The sequence below is a fragment of the Gymnodraco acuticeps genome, unplaced genomic scaffold (assembly GCF_902827175.1).
Source record: "Gymnodraco acuticeps unplaced genomic scaffold, fGymAcu1.1, whole genome shotgun sequence".
Taxonomy (NCBI): Eukaryota; Metazoa; Chordata; class Actinopteri; order Perciformes; family Bathydraconidae; genus Gymnodraco; species Gymnodraco acuticeps.
This window is the reverse complement of record NW_022991752.1, coordinates 330-22844: the sequence shown is the minus strand read 5'-3', so window position 1 is coordinate 22844 and position 22515 is coordinate 330. Positions and strand designations below refer to the sequence as shown.

The 22515-nt window shown below is 46.3% G+C and overlaps 2 protein-coding genes across 4 annotated transcripts; both read right to left on the bottom strand.

Annotated features, from left to right (window-relative positions):
• Window positions 1–548: 548 nt before the first annotated feature.
• LOC117534930 (protein MB21D2) lies at window positions 549–14289 on the bottom strand (the record flags this gene model as incomplete). Of its 2 annotated transcripts, none has more annotated exon segments than XM_034199204.1 (4): window positions 549–797; window positions 2822–3061; window positions 13399–13586; window positions 13996–14289. In XM_034199204.1, coding segments are annotated over 4 exon segments (942 nt in total), but the record flags the coding sequence as incomplete, so codon positions are not given.
• A 2914-nt stretch (window positions 14290–17203) lies between these two features.
• LOC117534929 (exocyst complex component 3-like protein 2) lies at window positions 17204–22192 on the bottom strand. Of its 2 annotated transcripts, XM_034199203.1 has the most exons (3): window positions 21990–22192; window positions 20044–20359; window positions 17204–19943 (listed from the first exon to the last, which is right to left on the bottom strand). In XM_034199203.1, the coding sequence occupies exons 1-2, from the start codon at window positions 22133–22135 to the stop codon at window positions 20068–20070; spliced, it is 438 nt and encodes a 145-aa protein (XP_034055094.1). In that variant the 5' UTR covers window positions 22136–22192; the 3' UTR covers window positions 17204–19943; window positions 20044–20067. The 2 variants fall into 2 exon arrangements, with proteins under 2 accessions (XP_034055094.1, XP_034055093.1); XM_034199202.1 differs by having other exon boundaries at window positions 17204–20359.
• Between the last annotated feature and the right edge of the window lie 323 nt (window positions 22193–22515).

Sequence of the window (22515 nt, the reverse complement as noted above, 5' to 3'; positions counted from 1 at the left end):
CAACACACACACACACACAACACACACACAACACACACACACAACACCACACACACATCACTACACACACACCCCACACACACACACACACTACCCAACACACACACCACACCCCACACACACACACAGCACACACACACACACACACACACACACACACACACACACAACACACACACACACACACAGCAACACACACACACACACACACAACAACACACACACACACACACACACACACACACACCACACACCACACAACACACATTCACACACACACACACACACACACACACACACACACACACACACACACACACACACACACACACACACACAACACACACAACACACACACACACACACACACACACACACACACACACACACACACACACACACACACACACACACACACAGTTTGTTTAGCATGTGGCCGTGTGATAAGCGGGATAATGTCCCTAACCCTTGCTGCACATTGTCCTAGCCTCTGATAGGTCAGTTACTCCTGATGAATGCACAGGTATTCACAGACACTTCACACCCACCTCGCTGCGGGCGAACGACAGCCTCCACTCGTTCTCCTTGCGGCCCCCGGAGGAGCAGGCGGGCACCAGGTAGAACCCGCTGATCACCTCCTCCTCCGTGATCTTGCCGTCCCAGAAGTGGTTCTCCATCAGCCAGCTCTGAGCCACCGCCGGCCAGCCTTTGAAGGAGACCACCGGCACGATGTCGTACAGCATGCGGCTGCTGCCCACGCCGAGCACCACGGAGATCACCGTGCCGTTCCTCTCCACCTGACACATATCACTGGTTGTTTATCCGTGAGCACGAGCAGAGGAGGAGCGGCCAGAGGAGGAGCGGCCAGAGGAGGAGCGGCCAGAGGAGGAGCGGCCAGAGGAGGAGCGGCCAGAGCGGCCAGAGGAGGAGCGGCCAGAGCGGCCAGAGGAGGAGCGGCCAGAGGAGAAGCGGCCAGAGGAGGAGCGGCCAGAGGAGGAGCGGCCAGAGGAGGAGCGGCCAGAGGAGGAGCGGCCAGAGCGGCCAGAGGAGGAGCGGCCAGAGGAGGAGCGGCCAGAGGAGGAGCGGCCAGAGGAGGAACGGCCAGAGGAGGAGCGGCCAGAGGAGGAGCGGCCAGAGGAGGAGCGGCCAGAGCGGCCAGAGGAGGAGCGGCCAGAGGAGGAGCGGCCAGAGGAGGAGCGGCCAGAGGAGGAACGGCCAGAGGAGGAGCGGCCAGAGGAGGAGCGGCCAGAGGAGGAGCATATCACACTGACAGATAACTCAAAACAAAAGAGCCGGTCAGCGAGTGTTACGCATGGGCTGTGTTTCTCTATATATGTGTGTGTCTAAGTGTGTGTGTTGAGTGTGTGTTGCTCTGTCTGTGTGTCTAAGTGTGTGTGTTTCTCTGTATGTGTGTCTAAGTGTGTGTGTTGAGTGTGTGTTTCTCTGTATGTGTGTGTCTAAGTGTGTGTGTTGAGTGTGTGTTTCTCTATATGTGTGTCTAAGTGTGTGTGTTGAGTGTGTGTTTCTCTACATGTGTGTGTCTAAGTGTGTGTGTTGAGTGTGTGTTTCTCTACATGTGTGTGTCTAAGTGTGTGTGTTGAGTGTGTGTTTCTCTGTATGTGTGTCTAAGTGTGTGTGTTGAGTGTGTGTTTCTCTATATGTGTGTCTAAGTGTGTGTGTTGAGTGTGTGTTTCTCTGTATGTGTGTCTAAGTGTGTGTGTTGAGTGTGTGTTTCTCTATATGTGTGTCTAAGTGTGTGTGTTGAGTGTGTGTTTCTCTGTATGTGTGTCTAAGTGTGTGTGTTGAGTGTGTGTTTCTCTGTGTGTCTAAGTGTGTGTGTTGAGTGTGTGTTGCTCTGTATGTGTGTCTAAGTGTGTGTGTTGAGTGTGTGTTTCTCTGTATGTGTGTCTAAGTGTGTGTGTTGAGTGTGTGTTGCTCTGTATGTGTGTCTAAGTGTGTGTTTCTCTGTATGTGTGTCTAAGTGTGTGTGTTGAGTGTGTGTTGCTCTGTATGTGTGTCTAAGTGTGTGTTTCTCTGTATGTGTGTGTCTAAGTGTGTGTGTTGAGTGTGTGTTTCTCTACATGTGTGTGTCTAAGTGTGTGTGTTGAGTGTGTGTTTCTCTGTATGTGTGTCTAAGTGTGTGTGTTGAGTGTGTGTTTCTCTGTATGTGTGTCTAAGTGTGTGTGTTGAGTGTGTGTTTCTCTGTATGTGTGTCTAAGTGTGTGTGTTGAGTGTGTGTTTCTCTTTATGTGTGTCTAACTGTGTGTGTTGAGTGTGTGTTTCTCTCTATGTGTGTCTAACTGTGTGTGTTGAGTGTGTGTTTCTCTGTGTGTATGTCTAAGTGTGTGTGTTGAGTGTGTGTTTCTCTGTATGTGTGTCTAAGTGTGTGTGTTGAGTGTGTGTTTCTCTATATGTGTGTCTAAGTGTGTGTGTTGAGTGTGTGTTTCTCTGTATGTGTGTCTAAGTGTGTGTGTTGAGTGTGTGTTGCTCTGTATGTGTGTCTAAGTGTGTGTGTGTGTTGAGTGTGTGTTGCTCTGTATGTGTGTCTAAGTGTGTGTTGCTCTGTATGTGTGTCTAAGTGTGTGTGTTGCTCTGTATGTGTGTCTAAGTGTGTGTGTTGAGTGTGTGTTGCTCTGTATGTGTGTCTAAGTGTGTGTTTCTCTGTATGTGTGTCTAAGTGTGTGTGTTGAGTGTGTGTTGCTCTGTATGTGTTGCTCTGTATGTGTGTGTGTGTGTTGAGTGTGTGTTGCTCTGTATGGGTGTCTAAGCTGAGCTGCTACTATCTCTGTGCGTATGACAATAAACCCTTGCATTGAATCACCTTCTCCACGCGGGGCATCCCCCTCTGAGGCTTCTTCTGCACCTCCAGCAGCACCAGAGACACGGCGCGGTGGAACCAATCAGAGACCAGCGTGGGGGAGAAGAAGTAGTTGGTGGCTCCGCTGATGTTGTGCTCCATCAGGGTGCAGCAGTCCTTCCACTTAGCGATGGTTCCCTCATCGAAGAGCCGGAGGCTGAGCCAGGAGTGGCCGAGAGCCGAGTGACGCATGTCCAGAGTCACCTGGTCCAATCAGAGAGAAGAGAGGGATCAATAACCAGAGAGAGAGAGAGTGACGCATGTCCAGAGTCACCTGGACCAATCAGAAAGAAGAGAGGGATCAATAACCAGAGAGAGAGTGACGCATGTCCAGATTCACCTGGACCAATCAGAGAGAAGAGAGGGATCAATAACCAGAGAGAGAGTGACGCATGTCCAGAGTCACCTGGACCAATCAGAAAGAAGAGAGGGATCAATAACCAGAGAGAGAGTGACGCATGTCCAGATTCACCTGGACCAATCAGAGAGAAGAGAGAGATCAATAACCAGAGAGAGAGAGAGTGACGCATGTCCAGATTCACCTGGTCCAATCAGAAAGAAGAGAGGGATCAATAACCAGAGAGAGAGAGTGACGCATGTCCAGAGTCACCTGGACCAATCAGAAAGAAGAGAGGGATCAATAACCAGAGAGAGAGAGAGACGCATGTCCAGAGTCACCTGGACCAATCAGAAAGAAGAGAGGGATCAATAACCAGAGAGAGAGAGAGACGCATGTCCAGAGTCACCTGGTCCAATCAGAGAGAAGAGAGGGATCAATAACCAGAGAGAGAGTGACGCATGTCCAGAGTCACCTGGTCCAATCAGAAAGAAGAGAGCGATCAATAACCAGAGAGAGAGAGTGACGCATGTCCAGAGTCACCTGGACCAATCAGAAAGAAGAGAGGGATCAATAACCAGAGAGAGAGAGAGACGCATGTCCAGAGTCACCTGGACCAATCAGAAAGAAGAGAGGGATCAATAACCAGAGAGAGAGAGAGACGCATGTCCAGAGTCACCTGGTCCAATCAGAGAGAAGAGAGGGATCAATAACCAGAGAGAGAGTGACGCATGTCCAGAGTCACCTGGTCCAATCAGAAAGAAGAGAGCGATCAATAACCAGAGAGAGAGAGTGACGCATGTCCAGATTCACCTGGTCCAATCAGAAAGAAGAGAGGGATCAATAACCAGAGAGAGAGAATGACGCATGTCCAGATTCACCTGGTCCAATCAGAGAGAAGAGAGCGATCAATAACCAGAGAGAGAGAGTGACGCATGTCCAGATTCACCTGGTCCAATCAGAGAGAAGAGAGCGATCAATAACCAGAGAGAGAGAGTGACGCATGTCCAGATTCACCTGGTCCAATCAGAGAGAAGAGAGCGATCAATAACCAGAGAGAGAGAGTGACGCATGTCCAGAGTCACCTGGACCAATCAGAAAGAAGAGAGGGATCAATAACCAGAGAGAGAGAGAGATGCATGTCCAGAGTCACCTGGACCAATCAGAAAGAAGAGAGGGATCAATAACCAGAGAGAGAGAGAGACGCATGTCCAGAGTCACCTGGTCCAATCAGAGAGAAGAGAGGGATCAATAACCAGAGAGAGAGAGTGACGCAGAGTCACCTGGTCCAATCAGAGAGAAGAGAGATATCAATAACCAGAGAGAGAGTGACGCATGTCCAGAGTCACCTGGTCCAATCAGAGAGAAGAGAGGGATCAATAACCAGAGAGAGAGAGAGACGCATGTCCAGAGTCACCTGGTCCAATCAGAGAGAAGAGAGGGATCAATAACCAGAGAGAGAGAGTGACGCAGAGTCACCTGGTCCAATCAGAGAGAAGAGAGATATCAATAACCAGAGAGAGAGTGACGCATGTCCAGAGTCACCTGGTCCAATCAGAGAGAAGAGAGGGATCAATAACCAGAGAGAGAGAGTGACGCAGAGTCACCTGGTCCAATCAGAGAGAAGAGAGGGATCAATAACCAGAGAGAGAGAGTGACGCATGTCCAGAGTCACCTGGTCCAATCAGAGAGAAGAGAGAGATCAATAACCAGAGAGAGAGAGTGACGCATGTCCAGAGTCACCTGGTCCAATCAGAGAAAAGAGAGAGATCAATAACCAGAGAGAGAGAGTGACGCATGTCCAGATTCACCTGGTCCAATCAGAAAGAAGAGAGGGATCAATCACCAGAGAGAGAGAGTGACGCATGTCCAGAGTCACCTGGTCCAATCAGAGAGAAGAGAGGGATCAATAACCAGAGAGAGAGAGTGACGCAGAGTCACCTGGTCCAATCAGAGAGAAGAGAGAGATCAATAACCAGAGAGAGAGTGACACAGAGTCACCTGGTCCAATCAGAAAGAAGAGAGGGATCAATAACCAGAGAGAGAGAGAGACGAATGTCCAGAGTCACCTGGTCCAATCAGAGAGAAGAGAGGGATCAATAACCAGAGAGAGAGTGACGCATGTCCAGAGTCACCTGGTCCAATCAGAGAGAAGAGAGGGATCAATAACCAGAGAGAGAGAGTGACGCAGAGTCACCTGGTCCAATCAGAGAGAAGAGAGGGATCAATAACCAGAGAGAGAGAGTGACGCAGAGTCACCTGGTCCAATCAGAGAGAAGAGAGGGATCAATAACCAGAGAGAGAGTGACGCATGTCCAGAGTCACCTGGTCCAATCAGAGAGAAGAGAGGGATCAATAACCAGAGAGAGAGAGTGACGCAGAGTCACCTGGTCCAATCAGAAAGAAGAGAGGGATCAATAACAAGAGAGAGAGAGTGACGCATGTCCAGAGTCACCTGGTCCAATCAGAGAGAAGAGAGGGATCAATAACCAGAGAGAGAGAGTGACGCATGTCCAGAGTCACCTGGTCCAATCAGAGAGAAGAGAGAGATCAATAACCAGAGAGAGAGAGTGACGCATGTCCAGAGTCACCTGGTCCAATCAGAGAGAAGAGAGGGATCAATAACCAGAGAGAGAGAGTGACGCATGTCCAGAGTCACCTGGTCCAATCAGAGAGAAGAGAGGGATCAATAACCAGAGAGAGAGAGAGACGCATGTCCAGAGTCACCTGGTCCAATCAGATAGAAGAGAGGGATCAATAACCAGAGAGAGAGTGATGCAGAGTCACCTGGTCCAATCAGAGAGAAGAGAGGGATCAATAACCAGAGAGAGAGTGATGCATGTCCAGAGTCACCTGGTCCAGTCAGAGAGAAGAAAGGGATCAATAACCAGAGAGAGAGAGTGACGCAGAGTCACCTGGTCCAATCAGAGAGAAGAGAGAGATCAATAACCAGAGAGAGAGTGACGCATGTCCAGAGTCACCTGGTCCAATCAGAGAGAAGAGAGGGATCAATAACCAGAGAGAGAGAGTGACGCATGTCCAGAGTCACCTGGTCCAATCAGAGAGAAGAGAGGGATCAATAACCAGAGAGAGAGTGACGCAGAGTCACCTGGTCCAATCAGAGAGAAGAGAGGGATCAATAACCAGAGAGAGAGTGACGCAGAGTCACCTGGTCCGACCAGAGAGAAGAGAGGGATCAATAACCAGAGAGAGAGTGATGCAGAGTCACTTGGTCCAATCAGAGAGAAGAGAGAGATCAATAACCAGAGAGAGAGAGAGTGACGCATGTCCAGAGTCACCTGGTCCAATCAGAGAGAAGAGAGGGATCAATAACCAGAGAGAGAGTGACGCAGAGTCACCTGGTCCAATCAGAGAGAAGAGAGGGATCAATAACCAGAGAGAGAGAGTGACGCATGTCCAGAGTCACCTGGTCCAATCAGAGAGAAGAGAGGGATCAATAACCAGAGAGAGTGACGCAGAGTCACCTGGTCCAATCAGAGAGAAGAGAGGGATCAATAACCAGAGAGAGAGAGTGACGCATGTCCAGAGTCACCTGGTCCAACCAGAGAGAAGAGAGGGATCAATAACCAGAGAGAGAGTGACGCAGAGCCACCTGGTCCAATCAGAGAGAAGAGAGGGATCAATAACCAGAGAGACAGAGTGACGCAGAGTCACCTGGTCCAATCAGAGAGAAATAAGGGATCAATAACCAGAGAGAGAGTGACGCAGAGTCACCTGGTCCAATCAGAGAGAAGAGAGGGATCAATAACCAGAGAGACAGAGTGACGCAGAGTCACCTGGTCCAATCAGAGAGAAGAGAGGGATCAATAACCAGAGAGACAGAGTGATGCAGAGTCACCTGGTCCAATCAGAGAGAAGAGAGGGATCAATAACCAGAGAGAGAGTGACGCAGAGTCACCTGGTCCAACCAGAGAGAAGAGAGGGATCAATAACCAGAGAGAGAGTGACGCAGAGTCACCTGGTCCAATCAGAGAGAAGAGAGACATCAATAACCAGAGAGAGAGTGATGCATGTCCAGAGTCACCTGGTCCAATCAGAGAAAAGAGAGGGATCAATAACCAGAGAGAGAGTGATGCATGTCCAGAGTCACCTGGTCCAATCAGAGAGAAGAGAGGGATCAATAACCAGAGAGAGAGTGACGCAGAGTCACCTGGTCCAATCAGAGAGAAGAGAGGGATCAATAACCAGAGACAGAGTGACGCAGAGTCACCTGGTCCAATCAGAGAGAAGAGAGGGATCAATAACCAGAGAGAGAGTGATGCAGAGTCACCTGGTCCAATCAGAGAGAAGAGAGAGATCAATAACCAGAGAGAGAGAGAGTGACGCAGAGTCACCTGGTCCAATCAGAGAGAAGAGAGAGATCAATAACCAGAGAGAGAGAGTGACGCATGTCCAGAGTCACCTGGTCCAATCAGAGAGAAGAGAGGGATCAATAACCAGAGAGAGAGAGTGACGCAGTGTCACCTGGTCCAATCAGAGAGAAGAGAGAGATCAATAACCAGAGAGAGAGAGTGACGCATGTCCAGAGTAACCTGGTCCAATCAGAGAGAAGAGAGAGATCAATAACCAGAGAGAGTGACGCAGTCACCTGGTCCAATCAGAGAGAAGAGAGGGATCAATAACCAGAGAGAGAGTGACGCATGTCCAGAGTCACCTGGTCCAATCAGAGAGAAGAGAGGGATCAATAACCAGAGAGAGAGTGACGCAGAGTCACCTGGTCCAATCAGAGAGAAGAGAGGGATCAATAACCAGAGAGAGAGTGACGCAGAGTCACCTGTTCCAATCAGAGAGAAGAGAGGGATCAATAACCAGAGAGAGAGTGACGCAGAGTCACCTGGTCCAACCAGAGAGAAGAGAGGGATCAATAACCAGAGAGAGAGTGATGCAGAGTCACCTGGTCCAATCAGAGAGAAGAGAGGGATCAATAACCAGAGAGAGAGAGTGAAGCATGTCCAGAGTCAACTGGTCCAATCAGAGAGAAGAGAGGGATCAATAACCAGAGAGAGAGTGACGCATGTCCAGAGTCACCTGGTCCAATCAGAGAGAAGAGAGGGATCAATAACCAGAGAGAGAGTGACGCAGAGTCACCTGGTCCAATCAGAGAGAAGAGAGGGATCAATAACCAGAGAGAGAGTGACGCAGAGTCACCTGGTCCAACCAGAGAGAAGAGAGGGATCAATAACCAGAGAGAGAGTGATGCAGAGTCACCTGGTCCAATCAGAGAGAAGAGAGGGATCAATAACCAGAGAGAGAGAGTGACGCATGTCCAGAGTCAACTGGTCCAATCAGAGAGAAGAGAGGGATCAATAACCAGAGAGAGAGTGACGCAGAGTCACCTGGTCCAATCAGAGAGAAGAGAGAGATCAATAACCAGAGAGAGAGTGACGCAGAGTCACCTGGTCCAATCAGAGAGAAGAGAGGGATCAATAACCAGAGAGAGAGTGACGCAGAGTCACCTGGTCCAATCAGAGAGAAGAGAGAGATCAATAACCAGAGAGACAGAGTGACGCAGAGTCACCTGGTCCAATCAGAGAGAAGAGAGGGATCAATAACCAGAGAGACAGAGTGACGCAGAGTCACCTGGTCCAATCAGAGAGAAGAGAGGGATCAATAACCAGAGAGAGAGTGACGCAGAGTCACCTGGTCCAATCAGAGAGAAGAGAGGGATCAATAACCAGAGAGACAGAGTGACGCAGAGTCACCTGGTCCAATCAGAGAGAAGAGAGGGATCAATAACCAGAGAGAGAGTGACGCAGAGTCACCTGGTCCAATCAGAGAGAAGAGAGAGATCAATAACCAGAGAGAGAGTGATGCATGTCCAGAGTCACCTGGTCCAATCAGAGAAAAGAGAGGGATCAATAACCAGAGAGAGAGTGATGCATGTCCAGAGTCACCTGGTCCAATCAGAGAGAAGAGAGGGATCAATAACCAGAGAGAGTGACGCAGAGTCACCTGGTCCAATCAGAGAGAAGAGAGGGATCAATAACCAGAGACAGAGTGACGCAGAGTCACCTGGTCCAATCAGAGAGAAGAGAGGGATCAATAACCAGAGAGAGAGTGACGCAGAGTCACCTGGTCCAATCAGAGAGAAGAGAGGGATCAATAACCAGAGAGAGAGAGTGACGCAGAGTCACCTGGTCCAATCAGAGAGAAGAGAGGGATCAATAACCAGAGAGACAGAGTGACGCAGAGTCACCTGGTCCAATCAGAGAGAAGAGAGGGATCAATAACCAGAGAGAGAGTGACGCAGAGTCACCTGGTCCAATCAGAGAGAAGAGAGGGATCAATAACCAGAGAGAGAGTGACGCAGAGTCACCTGGTCCAATCAGAGAGAAGAGAGAGATCAATAACCAGAGAGAGAGTGATGCATGTCCAGAGTCACCTGGTCCAATCAGAGAAAAGAGAGGGATCAATAACCAAAGAGAGTGACGCAGAGTCACCTGGTCCAATCAGAGAGAAGAGAGGGATCAATAACCAGAGAGAGAGTGACGCAGAGTCACCTGGTCCAATCAGAGAGAAGAGAGGGATCACTAACCAGAGACAGAGTGACGCAGAGTCACCTGGTCCAATCAGAGAGAAGAGAGAGATCAATAACCAGAGAGAGAGAGAGTGACGCAGAGTCACCTGGTCCAATCAGAGAGAAGAGAGAGATCAATAACCAGAGAGAGAGAGTGACACATGTCCAGAGTCACCTGGTCCAATCAGAGAGAAGAGAGGGATCAATAACCAGAGAGAGAGAGTGACGCATGTCCAGAGTCACCTGGTCCAATCAGAGAGAAGAGAGAGATCAATAACCAGAGAGAGAGTGACGCAGAGTCACCTGGTCCAATCAGAGAGAAGAGAGGGATCAATAACCAGAGACAGAGTGACGCAGAGTCACCTGGTCCAATCAGAGAGAAGAGAGGGATCAATAACCAGCGAGAGAGTGACGCAGAGTCACCTGGTCCAATCAGAGAGAAGAGAGAGATCAATAACCAGAGAGAGAGAGAGTGACGCAGAGTCACCTGGTCCAATCAGAGAGAAGAGAGAGATCAATAACCAGAGAGAGAGTGACGCAGAGTCACCTGGTCCAATCAGAGAGAAGAGAGAGATCAATAACCAGAGAGAGAGAGAGTGACGCAGAGTCACCTGGTCCAATCAGAGAGAAGAGAGAGATCAATAACCAGAGAAAGAGTGACGCAGAGTCACCTGGTCCAATCAGAGAGAAGAGAGAGATCAATAACCAGAGAGAGAGAGAGTGACGCAGTCACCTGGTCCAATCAGAGAGAAGAGAGGGATCAATAACCAGAGACAGAGTGACGCAGAGTCACCTGGTCCAATCAGAGAGAAGAGAGAGATCAATAACCAGAGAGAGAGAGTGACGCATGTCCAGAGTCACCTGGTCCAATCAGAGAAAAGAGAGGGATCAATAACCAGAGAGAGAGTGACGCAGAGTCACCTGGTCCAATCAGAGAGAAGAGAGAGATCAATAACCAGAGAGAGAGAGAGTGACGCAGAGTCACCTGGTCCAATCAGAGAGAAGAGAGAGATCAATAACCAGAGAGAGAGAGAGTGACGCAGAGTCACCTGGTCCAATCAGAGAGAAGAGAGAGATCAATAACCAGAGAAAGAGTGACGCAGAGTCACCTGGTCCAATCAGAGAGAAGAGAGAGATCAATAACCAGAGAGAGAGAGAGTGACGCAGTCACCTGGTCCAATCAGAGAGAAGAGAGGGATCAATAACCAGAGACAGAGTGACGCAGAGTCACCTGGTCCAATCAGAGAGAAGAGAGAGATCAATAACCAGAGAGAGAGAGTGACGCATGTCCAGAGTCACCTGGTCCAATCAGAGAGAAGAGAGGGATCAATAACCAGAGACAGAGTGACGCAGAGTCACGCAGAGTCACCTGGTCCAATCAGAGAGAAGAGAGAGATCAATAACCAGAGAGAGAGAGAGTGACGCAGAGTCACCTGGTCCAATCAGAGAGAAGAGAGGGATCAATAACCAGAGAGAGAGAGTGACGCATGTCCAGAGTCACCTGGTCCAATCAGAGAGAAGAGAGAGATCAATAACCAGAGAGAGAGTGATGCAGAGTCACATGACATGTTAGCAAAAGAGACATTATTACAGCAGCAGAAAGATAGAATTACATCTTTAAAAATATATAAAAGACTGAGTATGCACACGTTATTAATAATGAGAGAACACAATAAGTACAAAAACTTAATTTATAATGTAACTCAGCAGAGCTGGGAAGTGTTGGAGTACAAATACTTTGTTACTGTACTTAAGTATATGTTTCTGGTATCAGTACTTTACTCCACTACTTATTTTACTTTCTACTTCTTACATGTTGAACACAAATACCTGTACTTTCTACTTCTTACATGTTGAACCCAAATACCTGTACTTTCTACTTCTTACACGTTGAACACTAATACCTGTACTTTCTACTTCTTACATGTTGAACTCAAATACCTGTACTTTCTACTTCTCACATGTTGAACTCAAATACCTGTACTTTCTACTTCTTACACGTTGAACCCAAATACCTGTACTTTCTACTTCTTACATGTTGAACTCAAATACCTGTACTTTCTACTTCTTACATGTTGAACCCAAATACCTGTACTTTCTACTTCTTACATGTTGAACCCAAATACCTGTACTTTCTACTTCTTACATGTTGAACCCAAATACCTGTACTTTCTACTTCTTACATGTTGAACTCAAATACCTGTACTTTCTACTTCTTACATGTTGAACACAAATACCTGTACTTTCTACTTCTTACATGTTGAACCCAAATACCTGTACTTTCTACTTCTTACACGTTGAACCCAAATACCTGTACTTTCTACTTCTTACACGTTGAACCCAAATACCTGTACTTTCTACTTCTTACATGTTGAACTCAAATACCTGTACTTTCTACTTCTTACATGTTGAACACAAATACCTGTACTTTCTACTTCTTACATGTTGAACTCAAATACCTGTACTTTCTACTTCTTACATGTTGAACACAAATACCTGTACTTTCTACTTCTTACATGTTGAACACAAATACCTGTACTTTCTACTTCTCACATGTTGAACTCAAATACCTGTACTTTCTACTTCTCACATGTTGAACTCAAATACCTGTACTTTCTACTTCTTACATGTTGAACTCAAATACCTGTACTTTCTACTTCTTACATGTTGAACTCAAATACCTGTACTTTCTACTTCTTACATGTTGAACCCAAATACCTGTACTTTCTACTTCTTACATGTTGAACCCAAATACCTGTACTTTCTACTTCTTACATGTTGAACTCAAATACCTGTACTTTCTACTTCTTACATGTTGAACCCAAATACCTGTACTTTCTACTTCTTACATGTTGAACCCAAATACCTGTACTTTCTACTTCTTACATGTTGAACTCAAATACCTGTACTTTCTACTTCTTACATGTTGAACTCAAATACCTGTACTTTCTACTTCTTACATGTTGAACCCAAATACCTGTACTTTCTACTTCTTACATGTTGAACCCAAATACCTGTACTTTCTACTTCTTATATGTTGAACACAAATACCTGTACTTTCTACTTCTTACATGTTGAACCCAAATACCTGTACTTTCTACTTCTTACATGTTGAACTCAAATACCTGTACTTTCTACTTCTTACATGTTGAACTCAGATACCTGTACTTTCTACTTCTCACATGTTGAACCCAAATACCTGTACTTTCTACTTCTTACATGTTGAACCCAAATACCTGTACTTTCTACTTCTCTCATTTTCCAAACAGCTGGTTCCTTTAGTCTGAATGTGTGTTTGATGCGTGATCATTATTCTTTAGAGTCATTGCGTGCCTATTGATTTGAACACGATCCGTGTATCCATCATTTCCTGGTCTTCTCTAAAGAAGAGGGACCAATGGAAACGTTGTCATGTTGCCGTTGTTCAGCATGGAAACATTCATTAGCTAACAATGACATTATTGTTCTATTAATATAAAGGGAGGTCAGGTACTCTTTAAAGCAGCTGCTAGTTATGGGTACTTTTTACTGAAGTACATTTCAAAGCCTCTTTACTTTGACTTGAGTAAAGAAGTTTAGTCAGTACTTCTACTTTCATCAGAGTATTTTTAAACACCAGTATCTGTACTTCTACTTTTACCAGAGTATCTTTAAAGAGTAACCCACCGGCTGGTTCCGGTCGTGCAGCTTGAGCGCGGGCACCAGCAGAGTGAAGTCCATGTCGTAGTCCGTGCCCCTGGAACACACACTCAGGTCCTCCAGGTCCATGTCCACCACGCCCTCTCTGACCCCGCCCGACAGCAGCAGGTACTCATTGGCCACCGGGAGCTTCTGGTCCAACTTCTGCACCATGCCTGGGGGGAGAGCCAGGGGTTGGACAACACAGGGAGGTCAGTGGAAAACATGGGGTTATGGGTGTGTTTCTCTCTACATGTGTGTGTATTATGGGTGTGTTATATGCGTGTGTGTTCTCCTTCATCCAGCATGCTGAAGATGAAGTCCTTGGCAGGTGGATCTCTGTGTGTGTGTGTGTGTGTGTGTGTGTGTGTGTGTGTGTGTGTGTGTGTGTGTGTGTTCTCCTTGAAGTTCTTGGCAGGTGGATCTCTATATGTATGTGTGTTATAGGTGTGTTAGGTAGGTAGGTGTGTGTGTGTGTGTGTGTGTGTGTGTGTGTGTGTGTGTGTGTGTGTGTGTGTGGGTGTGGGTGTGTGTGTGTGTGTGGGTGTGTGTGTGTGTGTGTGTGTGGGTGTGGGTGTGTGTTACCCAGCATGCTGAAGATGAAGTCCTTGGCGGTGTGGATCTCCAGAGCCCTTTGATCGTCGGTCTCGCGCTGCTCCTGCTTGCTGAACTCAGAGATCAAACGGTTCAAGTCCTCCATGCGGCTCGCGGACCTGAAGTCCAGCTCTGCAGTTCCCGCGGAGGGGGGCGCCCTCCCCCCTGAGGTGGGGCTGTTGGAGAGGCTGTTGGAGAGGCTGTTCCCGGAGCTGCTGCTGCCGGAGGCCCGACTGGAGAGAACCGGAGCCGCCATGTTTCTCCTCCTCTCTGACCACACCAACAAACAACCGGAAACAGCTGCTGGGGGCGAGGCCTCCAAGGAGCCGACTTCAAAATAAAAGCATCAGCTACAGACCGTTTAATATGATTGAAATATAATTGGATTAAGGTACAGTGTCCAGGGGCGGTTCTAGGGGGGGCCAACAGAGGCCAGTGCCGCCGTAACACTCACCAGGGACCCCCCCCCTGTGGCCCCTTCCAAAAATAAGGTTACAATATTAAGATTTATTGGAACTAAATCAAATCTACAGATCTACAGCGGAGATTAAACTGTTCATTACCTTATAAAAGCAAATACTGTTTATGTTTTTTAATTAAATTGTCACTTGAAGTAACTAAAACAAATACTTTAAAGCAGGGGGGTCCAAACTGTTTTCACCGAGGGCCACAGAAAAACATACGAAGGTCTGGGCCGCTCACTAGAGGATTACCTTGTCAGATAAGTTAAGTTGGCAAAATCAATCAAATGTAGTTCAATGATTCTTGATGCTTGAATATGCTTTATTAAGAAACTAACAGCTCCCAGCTCTCCAGAGGGTTTACTTTATCTTGTTAGCAGCTCATCAAAACAGAAGCTTCAGATTGATGATAACAAGAGGAAATATGAAGGGTTTATTTCAAGATTGTACTTGAACTGACTGAATGTGTTTGAAAAGAGGACCTACTAACACATAAATACTACTGTGTAATATATGTTTACAGATGTATTTAAGAAGTACAATATAAGACAAGCACAAGTTTCATTTGTGGGCCGTATTACATTTACTTTCTGAATTAGCTGAGGGCCGATTCAAAATGGGCCGCGGGCCACATTTGACCCCCGGGCCGTAGTTTGGACACCCCTGATGTAAATGAAAAGAACGACTGAAACAAAGAACTGTAATTTATGTTTATTTTACACAATTACTTATTTTTAACCCGCTTTGATTGTACCACTGTCATGAAATAACTGGCCCCAGCCTGCCCCCAGTAAAATAGGTCTGGAACCGCCCCTGACAGGTCACTGGGGGTCACTCACAGGTCACTGGGGGTCCCTGTGGGTCCCTGACAGCTCACAGGGGGTCCATGTGGGTCGCTGACAGCTCACTGGGGGTCCCTGTGGGTCCCTGACAGCTCACAGGGGGTCCATGTGGGTCCCTGACAGCTCACTGGGGGTCCCTGTGGGTCCCTGACAGCTCACAGGGGGTCCATGTGGGTCCCTGACAGCTCACTGGGGGTCCCTGTGGGTCCCTGACAGCTCACAGGGGGTCCATGTGGGTCCCTGACAGCTCACTGGGGGTCCATGTGGGTCCCTGACAGCTCACTGGGGGTCCCTGTGGGTCCCTGACAGCTCACAGGGGGTCCATGTGGGTCCCTGACAGCTCACTGGGCGTCCCTCGGGGTCCCGGGCCTTGTTGATGAGGTCGGTAGCGGAGGTTTTTAAAAAAAACTTAATTTTGGGTTAAAAAAAACATCCAGACTTTTTACATTTTTGTTTATATTTTTAAGGTTACAGTCTGTCAACTTTAGCCCACTTTAGTGTGTGTGTGTGTGTGTGTGTGTGTGTGTGTGTGTGTGTGTGTGTGTGTGTGTGTGTGTGTGTGTGTGTGTGTGTGTGTGTGTGTGTGTGTGTGTGTGTGTGAGAGAGAGAGTTACTGGAAATAATAAACGCACCAATAAAATATTCATGATCTGTTTTTATTGTTATTTAAAGTGATTTCTGTACAGAAAATATTTATTTCATAAATCCACATTTATAACATACATTATAAGAATAATTAGAAATAAAAACAGAGTGATGCGTTCACTGCCATCGGGTGGCCAGGGAGGGTAACTACACCCTTTTATTTTGAAAGCTTTTACCGGAAGTGTTAGTTTGCAATTGAGTTTGGTTTTACACTTGGTGCAGTCTCATTGGTGTGTGTGTGTGGGTGTGTGTGTGTGTGTGTGTGTGTGTGTGTGTGTGTGTGTGTGTGTGTGTGTGTGTGTGTCTTTAATATAAAATAACATAGGAACACATTTCCTCATTATTATTTTCTTTGCTGTCCTTGAACGCACCACCGAGAGGTTCCAATATGCATCAACACACAAACACAAATAAAAGCTGAGATGATTAATGATCAATAAAAACAAAACAAAAACAGATGAAGGATTTGCAGGAAAGTAAATGTTATTTATCTGTAGTCTATGAGCTTAGAACAAACAAACCAGTACACGTGGACCCTAACCCTGTACACATGGACCCTAACCCAGTACATGTGGACCCTAACCCCTAACTCTATGTGGACCCAACCCAGTACACATGGACCCTAACCCAGTACATGTGGACCCTAACCCAGTACACATGGACCCTAGCCCAGTACATGTGGACCCTAACCCTGTACACATGGACCCTAGCCCAGTACATGTGGACCCTAACCCCTAACTCTATGTGGACCCAACCCAGTACACATGGACCCTAGCCCAGTACACATGGACCCTAACCCAGTACATGTGGACCCTAACCCAGTACACATGGACCCTAGCCCAGTACATGTGGACCCTAACCCTGTACACATGGACCCTAACCCAGTACATGTGGACCCTAGCCCAGTACATGTGGACCCTAACCCAGTACATGTGGACCCTAACCCAGTACACATGGACCCTAACCCAGTACATGTGGACCCTAACCCCTAACCCTATGTGGACCCTAACCCAGTACACATGGACCCTAACCCAGTACATGTGGACCCTAACCCCTAACCCTATGTGGACCCTAACCCCTTAGAGCTACATCTGAATGAAATGCATCTTTGATATAATGTATTTAAAGTGGTACCCCCCCCCCCCCCCCCCCCCCCCCCCCCACAGAGCTCTGTAATCAGGGCGTTAAACACTGATAGTACCTTTGATTCAAACATTATCATGTGCAACAATAAAACTATAAACGCTCCAGTTTCTGCGTCCTGTGGATTATAGCGACTGCATTTAATAAAAGAGTTTAAACCAGATTATCTGAAGGGTCACAGATTAAACGCAGCAAGCCTGACTGTTTTCCCACAATGCATTTCAGTCCTCACAGGTGTCCCTTTAGTCAGGAAGTCTAAAGCATCTAAGGGAATGATTAACCAATAAAAGTGCATGTTTCAAACTAGAACATCATTTTCTGAGCTATATTTGTACTTTTTCCCATTTAAAAAGCGAGCTCTCGGTTTATTTTTAGGGTTCGTTCTGCCGCGGTAAACCAGGTTGATCAGCGAAGTGAAGACATGTGCATCACCCCGCGTTCAAATATACAAACATGTGCTCCAGATTCTGAAAGGGAGAAATCTAAATCAGAAACTCATTCAAAGTGGATTAAAGATATTAGACAGAGTCCTGGACTGCGTTTATCAGCATTAGATAGCTTTGCAGACAATAGTTAAACAATGTCTTGGCAGTTTTGTAGTGTTTTTGTGGGTTATTGAGGATGCTTTGACATTTCAGGATAAGAAATGTCAGGTTTAACCAGAGTTGTCCATCTTTGTTCTCTGTGGACTGACTTTGATAGATGTTGGACATTAAGACCTCTATTAGACTTTACAACGGATGGAAAGCTCGTAGAAACTCAGAGGACGTCGTCAGGGTTTTCCTGAATATCTGCAGCGTATTTCTACTAAAGAAGTGTTTTGTGCACGTTTGCTCCCGTCGGCCTCCGTACTGATGGGCTGTTCACACAGTTCTTTCAAAGTCACATTAAAGATGCAGATCAGAAACAGAAAGGTCAGAAGAAGATATTGAGACAACGTTAGCTCTTCAGAAAACAGCTCAGAGTCTCAAAGCCATCCGGACATGTTGAGACCCCAAAGTGTTCTGAGAGAAATGTAGAGTAGGGTCTGCAGCTCATAGAAGCTGCCGGATGCTAACCTGCAGATGTTGGGACATTTACACATTAGCATAAATTGATGTTGGGTTAGGGTTAGAGGTCTAACCCTAACACACACACACAAAACCAACCTCCCTCATCCAGCACCAGTCACTTTTCTGCCATCTCCGCTGAACACTTTAACATATTATTAACATTTTAAACTGTATACCCCGGTTATCTAGGCCCTTTTTGTTTTGTTGTTGTTGTTTGATGTCTATATGTCACACTGTAGGACCTCGAGAAACGATATTTCTGGATGTACAACATGTAGAATTCTTGACAATAAAGCTGACTTTGACTTTGGTGTGGACTGATTTTGATTCATTTTGGGTCGATTTAAACGTCGTTGGGAACTGTCAAATTTGTCAAAAATGTATTCAACGTTCTCAATTTCAGAGGACGTCCTCTGGTTGCTCGCAATAACTTTTTCTGACTTTTCTATTTGACTCAAAACTGCCATTTTGATCCTAAAAAAAAACCTGGTTCACTCTCCTGGCGTTATTCTCAATCCTGGTCTTTTCTCCCTGAGTCTCAGAGCACCTCCTCCTGGTTCTCCTGGTTCTCCCTGCTGTTCCCCCTGGTCCTCCTCCTCCTGGTTCTGGTCCTCAGAGCACCTCCTCCTGGTTCTCCTGGTCCTCCTCCTGGTTCTGGTCCTCAGAGCACCTCCTCCTGGTTCTCCTGGTTCTCCCTGCTGTTCCCCCTGGTCCTCCTCCTGGTCCTCGGCCTCAGAGCAGTGAAACCTGCCGAGGCGCTGAGGGCGACCCGGCTCAGACCCAGGTTCAGGCAGGGCAAATGCCCAAATCGGCCATTTAGAAGCTATTGTCTTTAAATGCTAATGAACTCAACTTATGTTTCTACTAACTGTGTACATGTCCCAACATACAAACATTTCCCATATTGGGATCAATGAAGTACTTCTTATCTTATCTGCAGGTTAGTATCCAGCAGTTTCTATGTGCTGGCGCTGGCTTTCATCTTCGTCTTTTCTCTCTGAGTTTCAGAGGACGTCGTCTGGGTTCTCCGGACAATTTTGAAGTGGTTTTGGAGGTTGGCTGAATCATTTCTGACATTTTCAGGACCAAAAATAGCAGAAAGTGGACATTTCTGTGCTCTCTGTGGACTGATTTGATGCATTTTGGGTCATATTAAAAGTTTTCTGGCACTCAAAACTGCCCTGAGTTTCAGTGGGCGTCGTCAGGGTTTAGACTAAATCTTTTTTTCTAATTTTGGGTCGATTTAAAAGTTTTCGGGGGACTCAAAACTGCCATAAAGGATCCTAAAAAAGGAATTGATTCAACATACAAACTATTACCACAACAAAAGAAAACACTTCAAAACTGTAAAAAATGGGCTAAGTCATTTAGACGCGATTGTCTTCATATGCGTTTGTGCTCTCTGTCGACTGATTTGATGCATTTTGGGCAGTTTTAAAGTTTTACGGATTCCAAACTGCCATTTATGATCCTAAAGAGGTCAGAAATGTATTCAACGTTTTCAATTTCAGAGTCCGTCCTCTGTGTCCTCCTGGTCTTTAGTCCTGGTCTTTCCTCCTGGTCTTTGCTCCTGGTCTTTAGTCCTGGTCTTTAGTCCTGGTCTTTGCTCCTGGTCTCTTCTCAGAGTCCGACATCTGTGTTCTCTTGGTCTTTCCTCCTGGTCTTTGCTCCTGGTCTTTCCTCCTGGTCTTTCCTCCTGGTCTCTTCTCAGAGTCCGTCCTCTGTGTTCTCCTGGTCTTTCCTCCTGGTCATTGCTCCTGGTCTTTCCTCCTGGTCTTTCCTCCTGGTCTTTCCTCCTGGTCTCTTCTCAGAGTCCGTCCTCTGTGTTCTCCTGGTCTTTCCTCCTGGTCATTGCTCCTGGTCTTTCCTCCTGGTCTTTCCTCCTGGTCTTTCCTCCTGGTCTTTCCTCCTGGTCTCTTCTCAGAGTCCGTCCTCTGTGGTCTCCTGGCTGGTCTTCCTGCCTCTCCTCTGCCTCGGCCTCAGAGCGGTGAAGCAGGCCGAGGCGCTGAGGGCGACCCGGCTCAGACCCAGGTTCAGGCAGGGCACCTCGGAGGTGACCGGCACCTCGTGGAACAGCAGGCGCTCGCGCGTCGGCATCGAACCGCCCGCCGCCTCGCTGCTCTCCAGGTCCTTCACGATGTTCAGGATCTCCTGACGCTCCGACTGACGCGTCAGGCCCCGGATGTTCAAGATGGCCGACACGTGCTTCTTCCTGGAGCAGAGAGATTAAACAGATTCAGTCAGAAACAAAACATTAGTTACAAAACAGATCAATATTCTCTTACAGCATTCTGTAGTTTAAAAAGAAAGCACACATTAAAGTACACTGAAACAAGTGGAAAAGCATTAGCATCAAAATATAGTTAAAGTACCAAAAGTAGAAGTACTCAGATCTTATACTTGAGTAAAAGTAGAAGTACTCAGATCTTATACTTGAGTAAAAGTAGAAGTACTCAGATCTTGAGTAAAAGTAGAAGTACTCAGATCTTGTACTAAAGTAGAAGTACTCAGATCTTCTACTTGAGTTAAAGTAGAAGTACTCAGATCTTGTACTTGAGTAAAAGTAGAAGTACTCAGATCTTGTACTTGAGTGAAAGTAGAAGTACTCAGATCTTGTACTTGAGTGAAAGTAGAAGTAGTCAGATCTTGTACTTGAGTAAAAGTAGAAGTACTCAGAACTTGTACTTGAGTGAAAGTAGAAGTACTCAGATCTTGTACTTGAGTGAAAGTAGAAGTACTCAGATCTTGTACTTGAGTGAAAGTAGAAGTATTCAGATCTTGTACTTGAGTAAAGTAGAAGTACTCAGATCTTGTACTTGAGTGAAAGTAGAAGTACTCAGATCTTGTACTTGAGTGAAAGTAGAAGTACTCAGATCTTGTACTTGAGTAAAAGTAGAAGTACCAGAGTGCAGGAATACTCTGTTACAGTAAAAGTCCTGCATTCAAAATGTTCCTCAAGTGAAAGTAGAAAAGTATTCTCATCTAAATATAGTGAAAGACAGTGAAAGTAGTCGTTGTGCAGATTGGTCCATTTCAGAATAATATATATGATATGTTTTATAATGATTGATCATGAAAGTGTTCTCAAAGCTGGTGAAGGTGCAGCTAGTTTGAATGGCTTTGTATACTGCAGGGTAGCTGGTGGATTTACTCCAGGTGGAACTAAAGTCTGATTCAACACTTGGTTAGATTTCACATCATTCATCCACATCTGTGAAGTAACTGAAGGTATTAATACATGTAGTGGAGGAAAAGTACAAAGTAGCAGAACATGGAAATACTCAAGTAAAGTACAAGTACCTCTAAATTGTACTTAAGTAAAGTACTTGAGTATATATACCGTATTGAGCCGAATATAAGACTGTTATTTTTCCTAGAAACAAATCGAGGAGTCATCTTATATTCGGGGTCGAGACTTTCGATGTAATTATACAGTCACTACAACAGATGGCGCCAAACGAGTGTTCCCCAAGCGAGACACCGTCTTAAAGTAACAGTTCACAGCAACAGGAGAGAGAGAGAAGGAGAGACAGAGACCAACTCCAACACAGTGGATCAAAAGTAGGCGAGTTAATAAACAAGAGGAGAAGTTACGATGCCAATTTTAAGATAATGGTGATCAACGAAGTCATCAAACATCTGTCGAGCAGCAAAGAAATGTGGAGTTACTGAGAGTAACGTTAGAAGATGTCGAGCCCAAAAAGACCGCCGTATAAATGTAAACAGTCAGAGAAAAGGGGCTGCTTCTCGGAGAAAAGGCATTTTTTTAAGAGATGGGTCGTCTTATATTCGGGTCAATACGGTACTTAGTTTCTTTCCACCTCTGTGTGTTTCCTTCGTACCTGACGTCTGGAAACTCCCGCACCAGGACCCCGACCTCCATCTGGATCGAGGGCACGTCCTCCAGCTGGATGATCTCTGAGAGGTGAGCGATGGCTCCGTCCAACCAGCAGGACGGAGACTCCTGAGAGGAGACAAGTCCTTTCATCAATGCTCTGAAACGTGACCCTTCAACAACAGAAGCTCAACAAACCAACTCTCATTTTGAGACGAATAAAATGGTTTTTTGATCCAGTTTTTCAAGAAATCAAAATCAAAGACTGATTTAAAGTTGATTCTTTATTCGTCCCAAAGTCTGCAATGGACTCTGGATGTTTTTTATTTTAAAGAGTCCTCTCCTGCTGGTGTTCAGGTGTATATCAGTGTGCAGTGTCTCTACTTTAAAGAGTCCTCTCCTGCTGATGTTCAGGTGTATATCAGTATGTAGTGTATCTACTTTAAAGAGTCCTCTCCTGCTGGTGTTCAGGTGTATATCAGTGTGCAGTGTCCCTACTTTAAAGAGTCCTCTCCTGCTGATGTTCAGGTGTA

Excerpts from the sequence above, each read along its gene's own strand:
- LOC117534929 (XM_034199202.1), bottom strand. The coding sequence starts at position 22,135 with ATGAAAGGACTTGTCTCCTCTCAGGAGTCTCCGTCCTGCTGGTTGGAC. Across the intron at positions 20,360-21,989 it reads CGGGAGTTTCCAGACGTCAG|GAAGAAGCACGTGTCGGCCA; the intron begins GTACGAAGGAAA and ends TCTCTGCTCCAG.